Below are 10,913 nucleotides of genomic sequence, written 5' to 3' on the forward strand. Positions count from 1 at the left end.
TCTAATGAGTCCAAAGCAGAATATTAGAGCCAGAGAATACTATCATATTCCAAGATCTGGCCATTCAGGTTTTCAAAAGCTTGCCTTCACAAGGAGTGATAGAATGGCTCCACTTTAGCATTTGAGCATTTCTTGACATTTAACAGTTCCACCCTGATTTCAGCACTCCGGAGAGCAACTGAGTGCCTCCAAAGGAAAGCCACCAGGCCTACAGTCAATACAGTTAGCTTCCTGGTTGATAGCTGCCATGTGTCTCACCAAGTTCTCTGCTCAAGAGTATTTGTGGGCTACTAATTGACAGTAGTGACTATCTTGCATATTTGCATGGTTTTATTTGAATTCTTCTGCCTTTACAGTACTGATTTCTTGGAAGTCTTTTCTTTTCCATTAAAATTAGAAGTTCAATCACATACCTTGAATATTATTTTAAATGTAGAACTGTATAAATTAATTTCAATGATAATCACATTCTTGATATAAGATAATTATGCTACCATGGGTTTTTTAAGAATGAATTCTCCTCCCCAGATAAAAGTGACAAAAATCGGCATGGTATTTCTAAAGCACTACTTTACCTACATTTCAGAATTACTAATTTGCCTGAAATTAACATATCTTGTATCCTGTAATCCCTCCAAGAATTCAAACAAAAGGCCTAATATCATTAAAAAATTTCCAAAGAAAGAAAAGGAAAACCCAAAGCCTTATATGGGGAACCAGGGAATCTGGTTCTGGATTAGGTGCCTCATTAGCTGTGTGGCCTCAAAAAGTCATGGACAGTGAGTATTCTCACCTGTGAGAGAAGGTGTCTGACAAGGCTGATGGTCCTCAAATTCTCTACCACTTTCCTGATTTTTCTCCCATCGACCAGATTTGCAAGATTTTGTCCTCTCGACCAACTTCCTTTACTAAAAAACTCGTTTTTCCGTTTTCACAAAAGAATTTTAACTGCCAATCAGAATGTCTAATCAGCAGGAGATACCACACTGATTTCACAGCGATCTACCTATAAAATTCTCCAAGGGTCTTCCAAATCAAAAATTCAAGTAACTGAGTTTTAACTACAAAAATGATGTCTCCAAACATTTATACATCACATTAAGAGTTTTCAAAGTTCTTTTCCACATATTAAATTATAACAGATTTATAAGGCAGGAAGGACAGGTATGGGAACTTCTGGCTTGAGCTTTAAGTGACCTGCCCCAAATCATATTCTCATTAAGTAGCTGGGTGGGACTGGAATTCCAAATTTCTGAGTTCAGTCTATAAGGTACATGAATTCCATAAAATAAAGTTAACCACTGAGACCCCTGGAGAACTTCAGAATCATCAGTCTTACCTTAATGCTTTTAATGTGAGATGCTGCCTTCCCAAGAGCCTTTTCAGAAGATTTGTCCAATAGAAACTCAATGACGGCATCTTTGTTATAAAGTCTGCAACAATAAGGATAGTCAGAACATTCTGGCAACAATCAACCTCCACACAAAGGAGTAAATTCAGTACAATCCAAAGTCATTTACATCTGATAACAGAAATGCCCTGCATTATTAAAAAGTAAATTAAATCCTATCTCAACTATTTCCAGAGTATACAAAGAAAGAAACTAGTTTAAATCAAGGGCTGCAAACTGGTGGTCTGAGGGCTGAATGTGATCTGAACAGGACCTTAAGAATTGGGAAATTTAACATAAAAGTACACATTTTCAACTTTTCCTGGGAAAAACAATCAGAAGTTCTGGAATCACTAGGCCTACATTCTTGAACTGCAACAACTGGCTGGAAATGAGTAGCAGCAACCCTTTTAGACAGGACACAAACTCTCCAGTTTCCTCAAGTTCCCACCATTCCCTAATATCCCACAGAGTTCCTTCATGCATTTGTTTATAACTGACCTCCTACTGGCCCCTGAATTTTCAGATCATAGATTAAATAAACCAAAATGAAGAGAAAAATGCAGAAGTATGTTTAGAGACAGCAAATGATAACCTAGGCTTCACAAATTTGAGATAATTCACATTTCATGAATCAAGAACTGCATTTACACATTAAAATTCTTTTTTTTTTCACATTAAAATTCTTTTAAAAATTAATTAATAAAAACTCATCTCAATTAAGTAAAAGGAACCATACCTGCCAAGTTCGCAGGCAACTATTGGTCGCCTTAGTATTTCTTGACTTAGAGTACAGTAGTTCCATTGGGCCACTAATTCAGCATCTTTGTCAACCTACGAAAAGAAAAAAAAATCCTTTCAATTAACTTTCATCCCTGAAAGACATATGGTCCACAGGTCTACATATAAAGGCTTATTTAGTTATACAACATGTAATGATTTTTGTCTTTTAAATCAAAGACAGTGACACATGAAGTTGGGACTTAAAAAGTCCAAGTAACTAATACCATGTCAAATCAAGTTCCCGCTAAACGGGACACCTGAAACAAAACAGTTCCCATCTAGTCATTAAATTGCTTATGCAAGCTGCATATAAGAATTAGTATTTGTGGGGCGCCTGGGTGGCACAGCGGTTAAGCGTCTGCCTTCGGCTCAGGGCGTGATCCTGGCGTTATGGGATCGAGCCCCACATCAGGCTCCTCCGCTATGAGCCTGCTTCTTCCTCTCCCACTCCCCCTGCTTGTGTTCCCTCTCTAGCTGGCTGTCTCTATCCTGTCGAATAAATAAATAAAATCTTAAAAAAAAAAAAGAATTAGTATTTGTATCTATTTTTTAAAGTTTATTTTTTTAGTAATCTCTACACTCAACGTGGGGATTGAATTCAAAACCCTGAGATCAAGAGTCACATGCTCTTCCAACTGAGCCAGCCAGGTGCCCCTAGCATTTGTACCTTAATAGTAAGTAAGAGAAGCCATACAGAAAAAAATGAGCAATACAGGTTAATTTCTATCAATGGGAATGGCTCCAAAGTTTTAGCTGAATTTAAAGACTAAGAATTTAGAAAATAGATTTTTTTTTTAAGTCCAACACAAAGATTATATAATTCTTTATAAAAATCACCAATTTAACACTGTTCATTAGGGGGCATATCAAATCCTTACCCACACTCTGAAAATCCAAACACAAGACCTTCTATTGCCCTCAAATGACATTTCACCTATATAATATTCCACATCCCACTCTTTTCCCCTCCTAAAATGCCAAACCTGAATAATATAGTAGGATGGCACAAGTGGGAGAAAATGGGAAGAGAAAAAAAAATAAGGAAAAATTTCCTTAAATTTACTTTTTGCAGTAACAACTGCTTAAGTGTTCACTGTGTGCGCCAAGTGCTGTGTTAAGCAGTTTCTGTGACTTAATCTTTCAGCCCTCATAAAAACCCTATAACTTAGTATTTTTACTTTGTTACTGAGGAGATGGAGGTACCAAGAGGTTATATGTCCAAGGTCTCACAGCAAGTAGATGGAGGAGCTAAGATAAGAACCCAAGCAGGCTGGCTCCAGCAACCATGTTTTATTTTGTTTTGTTTTAGATTTTATTTATTTATTTGAGATAGAAGGGGGGAGGGGCATAAGGGGGGAGAGTCACAAGCAGACTCTGAGTTGAGTGCGGATGCCAAGGCAGGGCTCGATCCCCCGACCCTGAGATCATGACCTATGCTGAAACCAAGTGTCAGACACTTAACCGACTGTACCACCCAGGCGCCCCAGAGACCATGCTTTTAATCACTACTTTCCAACGCTTTTCTATTATTTCAAATAGAACAAAATAAAAACAAAACCCAAACTACAACAACTGTTATTCTATCCATACCCCAGACCCAAGAGCCACACTTTGGCCGCTTAAATAACTTTTATCAAAATTCACAGTGTAGCTGAGCCCCAAGAAAAACCTGCCACTAGTGAAGTCGATTTACTACATCCTTAGCAAAGTCAAAAAAAGCCATGTTCAGCAAGTCCAGGATCTCCCTTCTGGATCCCTCACCTGCTTTACCCATAGCCCTTTGCTGATTCAAAAAATAATTGGGAGAGCTGGGGACAGGGAGAAAAGTGATAAACCGATCCTTATCCAGGTTACTAAACCCAAAAAACTTCGAAACTTTTTTTTTTTTTTTTTAACCAGGGTCTCTCTTCTTTTCAGGGCAAGGTCTTAAATTACAGCAATGATTTTGCCAGCCCAAACACACCATATGAGTGATCAAAACTATTAAATTATTATATATCTATTTGAAATGTAAGCAATGCAAAGGCTGAACTCTGTTCACTGCTGTGTCCACAGACCCTGGAATGATGTCTATGATAAGCATTTAATAAAGTATTTGCTAAATAAATAAGGATAACAAAAATCCATCCTGCCTGAGTACTCTGGTTGTCTGGGATCACCCTTTCTTCTTTTCTATCCCCTTCTGACACCTTGAAAAGCTTTTCATTAAGCTACTCCTCTTCAGCCCTGGCCACAAGTTAACGAAACTAGCTGAATACTTTTTTGGCAAAAGTTCTCCTGAATGTTAACTATCTAGCATTTGTCTATGCATCTGTAGGTGTGACGAGAGGGCACACTCCATCCTCTTGAGAGTTCTTTCATTCTTGCAGCAACACATTTACCAGATGTCTACTGTGTGGTAGACAAAAGTAAGACACAAAGTCTCTGTTCATGTCCGAGAAAGACAGACAATAAACAAACGAAAACAGTGATAAGCACTATAAAGAAAAGTAAAGCAGCAAAGAGGATAGAGAACGGTGGAAGTGAGATGTATTTTGGCAACAGTGGACGGAAATGACATCTTGAGGAAAGAACTGAATGAAGTAAAGAAACAACTGATATGAACATCTCGGTGAAGAACACTGTCAAGTTGTGGAAATTATACTCCAGGCTAAGAAACTAAGGCCTGGATGGCTGAAACAAAATGAAAGACCTGGAGAGGGGTAGAAAATGAGGTGGGGAGCAATGCACCTGATCACACAGGACCTTGTGGGATTTTGTTCTGAATATGACAAAAAGCTGCTGGAGAATTTTAAATATAGTAGTGATATATGAGATTTACCTTTTAAAAAGATTTTCTAACTGCTGAATGGAGAATATATGGAGCATCCACGTGTGCCAGGCACTGTATTAGGTACTTCACATGCCTTGTTATTAAAAAGTAATTACTAATGGGGGGCACTTGGCTTAGCTGGTAGACCACCTGACTCTTGATCTCGAGGTCATGAGGTCAAGCCCCATGATGGGCGTAGAGATTATTTATAAAATAAAGGGTTAGGAGTGCCTGGGTGGCTCAGTCATTGGGCGTCTGACTTCGGTTTGGGCCGTGATCCCAGGGTACTGGGACTGAGCTCCGCGTCAGGCTCTCTGCTCTGCTGGGAGTCTGCTTCTTCCTCTCCCACTCCCCCTGCTTGTGTTCCCTCTCTCGCTGGCTGTCTCTCTCTCTCTGTCAAATAAATAAATAAAATCTTTAAAAAAAAAAAAGGGTTAAAAAGTAATCACCAATGCTAACTTTGAATTCCTGAATAAATGGTTGGAAATCCTGGCTTCATTACATATCAGTTGTGTGACCTTGGTCATGTCACTGACTCAATTTCCTGTTAGTAGCATGAAAATTATTATATACAATTTTTCACAGTTATTACCTGTGAGAATTAAGAATTATCCACTCATTCACTCACTGTATTTACTGTGCCAGGAACTGTGCTAGCTGTAGAGGGGAAAAGACGAAGACTGCGCCACAGGGAGTTTATCTTTCTCTGCGACTGACATTAATCAACCATGAAGGCAGTGTGCTGGGTGGCAAGGTAGTTTTTTAAGAGAAGGACCGGATCTCATGTGGATAAGAGAACCTTTGGGACGAATTCCCGGGAAAAATGAAGTTAAGTGTGTACAAAGCTCAATAAACAGCGGCCATTTGTATCATTGTAACTAACGGCAGAAAGCTTTAAATACCGGCCCTGCCACTTACTAGCGTTGCAACTTTGTCCTCTTGGCCCTCAATTTCTATGTCTGAAAAGCGAGGATGAGGACAATACGTGCCCACAGGGCTGTTGTGAGAACTGTACGAGCTACCCCGTACTAAGCTACTGCCAGGTGAACGGCAACAACAAGCACTCAATAAAGGCCTGATACTAATAATGTTGTTAATATGAGTTCTCCTAATGAGATAAACGACCACGGCAGCGTCAGGAGCCCCGTTAGCTCCGCGCCTCCCCCGCTCGGGACCCCAGTACCGACGGTCCCCACCGGACCCACGTCGCTGACCTTCTCAACCTTCTTCGGCCCCTTCACCAGCTCGTGTCTCTTGGGGATTGTTCCTCCGTCGCAACCCATCGCAAACCAGGAGAGAGCGTCTGCAGCAATACCCCGCAGCGACCACTGCCGGGGGTCCCTGGCGACCGCTGAAGTCACTTCCGGCGCGCCGGGATGACGCAATACGCCCGACGCGGCGCAGTGGGGCGGATCCGTTGCCAAGCCCCGGTTGCCATGGAGAGCGTCGCTAGGCGAAGGGCGAGGCCCCGCGGCTAGGGCTGCGTGAGCGCAAGCCAGTCCTCGCCCGCACAGAGGCTGGTGGTGCGTCCCGGGCTCCCAGGCCCGGCCCCTTCCTCCCTTCTTCCGGTGGGTGCAGAGTTTCTGCTGCACCGTGGCGATCGCTCGCTGCGCTTCGGGGGGCAGGGGTGACTCAGGAGCACCCCCCTTTCTTGAGCCCCGTCCCACCCTAGCGTGTCTGACTGTGGGTCTGGCACATCCCCGGGCTGGGAGCGCTGCGAGGGAAAGGGCCGCATTTTGTTAATGCAATTAACAATGCAAGTGAATGGCATCTGTTCTTTCAGATAACAATTAGCTGTTTAAAGGAGAACTTTTTATGGAGCACCACTGTGACTTCAGCACTCACAACAAACCCTGTGATGTGGTGTTATAGGAGATTCTGGAGAAGTAAGATTCTTTAAGGCCGGAAACTTTGACACTGCCATGCGTACAGTCCATAGGGGAAAAGTTGCAGAGTCTGTACGTGCATGTGTTTGATTCGCAGCTTGCTTGCTTGCTTGCTTTCTCTAAAAAAAATCAGGCATAGTGAACAGAGGCAGATATAAAACCCACACTGATGTTTACCTGCCTTTTCCGAGAGACAGGTTGTATTACCTTTGTAATGAGAGCACAAATCCCTTGCAAAACCCCTGCTAAAATCAATGACTGTCTGCTTCTGTGCTGTTGACTATCTTTCTAGCTGTTTCTTAATTATTATAAATATTAGGGGGAAGTCTAACCACAGCGAGTAAGTTGGACCTTCATAATTGGATGTTACCTTGCTGACCAAAGTGGGACGTAAAAAAAGAATCGGAAAATATTCCCCAGTTGGGAATATCTGTGAAAACTTCACAGATTGTAACATTGGATTATCTGTTACTGCAATTAATGGGAATTAAAACAATATAATTCCTTCAGTCAGTTGATCTCTCATTGCCTAATGATTTATTTTTATGCCAGTCACAGAAATTGTGAACTCTGTGGGGGTAGGGACTTTGTTTTAGTCCCCATTGTGTCCTCAGTGCATGGAGGAACCTTTGGGACACTCACTATTCATTTCCTCAATAAACCAAAAAGGACTTACAGACACATTCAGGGAGGGTGACAAGTCCAGTTTCAGCAGACCCTATAACTGGTAAGTACTATGAGAATCCATTTACAAGTAAGGAAATAGAAGCCGGGAAAGATCAAAGGACTTGCCCAAGGTCCCACAGCTAGTAAGAGGGAGAGCTAGGACTGGGTTGCAAGATTAGTTTTCTCCCCGCTGTCCCCGAAGGACAGCAAATCAGGTTACAAAATAGCATAAATGCAGAGATCTTTAGACAGACTCTCAAACCAGTGCTCTTTTCTGGCGACTAAATCATCCCCTCACCAAGTTCATTTGGAGAAACAAAAATAAAAATAACCACTCTTTATTAAACCATGACTGTGCCCTGGGAGATTTGGAGGCATTGTTTCCTCTGTCTTCATAATTTAAGGGCTATAATGCCTTCCGTTCTCCAAATGAAAAACCTGAGACTGAGGTGTACAATCTTGGGTCAGGGGCACACAGCAGTTGAGTAAAAGGAGTACAAGATGAGAAGCTTTCTCGGATGAGGCCCATGTGACTACAAATGCCGTGTTCCTTAACTTCTCCCCAAAAGCTTAACTGGATGGATGTTGAAGCTCGGGCAGCTGGATTTTTTTTTTCCTCTTCCTCCTTGGTTTCCTCATTTAGAATATTGGTTTTTAGGCTCTTCTGTGCTGCAAACTATACACGCTTAAGCTTTTGTAGAGTTAATATCAATAGCAACTAATTTGGGTTGAGAGCTGGCTGAGTATCAGGTATTGTACTCAGGGCTTTCCATGGTTTGAGCCATTTTGTTCTAGGCACAGTAGACGTATTGATGTCATTAGCTGCGGTTACTTTCCACTGCCTTTGCTGAATGAACTGATATAGGATTTTCCCTTGCAAGGATCCTTGGTGACAACTTTGCCTCAAACTGTGGATTTAAAGGGCAGGAAAGAAGGGGCGCCTGGGTGGCTCAGTCGTTAAGCGTCTGCCTTCGGCTCAGGGCGTGATCCTGGCGTTCTGGGATCGAGCCCCACATCAGGCTCCTCTGCTGGGAGCCTGCTTCTTCCTCTCCCACTCCCCCTACCTGTGTTCCCTCTCTCGCTGGCTGTCTCTATCTCTCTCTGTCAAATAAATAAATAAAAAATCTTTAAAAAAAATAAATAAAGGGCAGGAAAGGAATAAAACCAGGAAAGAGAAAACCATTGCCCTCTGGCAAAACCAGTATTTCTTAACCTCTTGGACCTGATAGAGAATGTGATGAAAACTTTGGACTTATTCCCCCAGAAAAATATCCAGTAGTACATAGAAAATTTTGCTACAAGTTACACATCTAAGTATTTCATGCATCACCCCCTAAGGCCCAAGCTAAGAACAAGTACTTGAAGTGCTCCTACTGCCTGTTACAATCTTTCCCAAATGCTTCAGCCTTCTGAACCTTTGAGGGTTTCATTTCCATGTGCTCTCCCATAGCTGTAGTTTATAATTCTGTCTGGACAAGGCAGATAGGCCGAAGACTCATTTCAAGAGTTAGCTTGAAAAAACAACAACAAACAGCTGTATGTTAGGATTCTTCAAGACTTTCGTAACCATCACGTAAGGTTACACTCCCAAGGATGTCCCAAAGAGGGTTAAAGTCAAATAAAGTGGAAAACTAGAATTAATCCTGACATAATTCGAGACAAAAAAAAATACTTGTAATTTGCAGTTTTAGGGGAATATTAAATATATCGCAGGAATACACAGGCTTTCCATGAACCGGCCTCTGGCTACCCGTCCCAGCTCATGTCACCCACTTTCCCTTCCCTCTCTTGGTTCCAGCCGGTTCCAGCCGCACTGGCCCCTTCTCTCCCTTGAGAGCTCCAGGTTCATTTCCACTCCTGGGTACTCACCTTGCTGTTCCCTCTCCAAGAACACTCTTTGTCCACTGTTTGCCAGGCTGGCTCCCTTGAGTGACTCAGTGTCTGCTCCTGACATGGGGGGCGGGTGTTTCCACAGAGCTTCTTCCCTGACCTCTCCCAGTAAAAGATGGCTTCCATCCACTACCCCCATTTTGATTTAATTTCTTCATTGCACTCACCAGCCACTGACCTCATGTTATCAATTTACGTTTTTTTTAAAGATTTTATTTATTCGACAGAGATAGAGACAGCCAGCGAGAGAGGGAACACAGCAGGGGGAGTGGGAGAGGAAGAAGCAGGCTCACAGCAGAGAAGCCTGATGTGGGGCTCGATCCCATAACGCCGGGATCACGCCCTGAGCCGAAGGCAGACGCTTAACCGCTGTGCCACCCAGGCGCCCCATAAATTTACATTTTGATATCTTGTTCACCATGGACTTCTTTGCATTGGTTGTGATTTTTTTAAATACTGCACTGAAATACAATGTATTTTGATTACTCAGTTTTTGGGCACCCCCTTATATTTTGCATTCAAAGAGAGTGTCTCACTCACCCCACCCCTTCCTGGCCCTGGTTTTCCATCCCCCTCCGCTGGAATGAAGACTGCAAGGTGCAGAAGCTTTGCTTTTGTCCCATGCAGCACCTCTAGTGATCAACAGAGGCCTGGTAGGTTGGAGATGCACGATAAATATTTGTTCAACGAATGAGTGAAAGGAAAAAGGCGTTCGCAGATCACCTACACCAACGGGCAACTTTCGAAAATGGGCAGCTTTTGGAGGCCTGGGTGCATACTTGGGCAAAATTTTTAAAAAGATGTTTTAATTAAAAAAAAAAAAAGATAGTTGCCCCCAAACCAGAAACACGGCTCCCCAGTGCTTGTCATACTGGAAGATCTGTCAGCTAGGCTTCTCACCACTTCCATCCTCCTGATGAAATTAACTTAATTGAGGTCAAGCTGCTACCACCACAACCCACCATTTCCTCGAGGTAGGCCTCGAGAGGAAGCAGCACAGAATTCTGGGCATGAAAGAAAACTACTTAGCAAAATGTTGCTAAAAGTTGAAAAATGTGATATTCTTCTTTTAAATGTTTTTCAGAAGCAATTATCCTATCGAATTAGAGGAAACTCAGCTCATAACTGCCGTCTTTCAAAAAAAAAAGGGAAGGAAACACATTTAGCTAAAAGCAGCAGCTTTCATTATTTTCAACCCAATGGTTTTGTACTTTGTCAACAAAGGCCCTTGGTTTGAACTCGTTTCAAAATACATGTAGAGACAAAATATTATATAGACAGATATGTCTCCATATATGTTTATCTACTTGCCTATCTCCATACATACATCTATAGTATTCCGAAAGCAATGGAGATCTATTGATTACCTGTTAGAGCCTCTCACGTGTGAAGGACCGATGAGTTAAAACCGCTAAAGCGTTAGAACAGAGTCTGGAGTGCAGTCATCCCGTCATAAACACATGCTGTTGTTATTACTGGGGAGCAA

At 42.2% G+C, this 10,913-nt stretch overlaps 1 protein-coding gene across 2 annotated transcripts in view; it reads right to left on the minus strand.

Moving 5' to 3' along the window:
• Nucleotides 1–6,376, minus strand: part of RTF2 (replication termination factor 2) — a 40,284-nt gene extending 33,908 nt beyond the window's left edge. For both annotated transcript variants that reach the window (XM_045808430.2, XM_045808429.1), the window contains exons 1-3: nucleotides 6,200–6,376; nucleotides 2,130–2,224; nucleotides 1,340–1,433 (exon numbers count right to left, since the gene is read on the minus strand). In XM_045808430.2, the coding sequence (XP_045664386.1) occupies nucleotides 1,340–1,433; nucleotides 2,130–2,224; nucleotides 6,200–6,268 (258 nt within the window). In that variant the 5' untranslated portion in view covers nucleotides 6,269–6,376. The remainder of the gene's footprint in view (nucleotides 1–1,339; nucleotides 1,434–2,129; nucleotides 2,225–6,199) is intronic.
• Between the last annotated feature and the right edge of the window lie 4,537 nt (nucleotides 6,377–10,913).

This window comes from Ursus americanus, chromosome 22 (assembly GCF_024610735.1).
Source record: "Ursus americanus isolate L20-20 chromosome 22, mUrsAme1.1.p, whole genome shotgun sequence".
NCBI lineage: Eukaryota > Metazoa > Chordata > Mammalia > Carnivora > Ursidae > Ursus > Ursus americanus.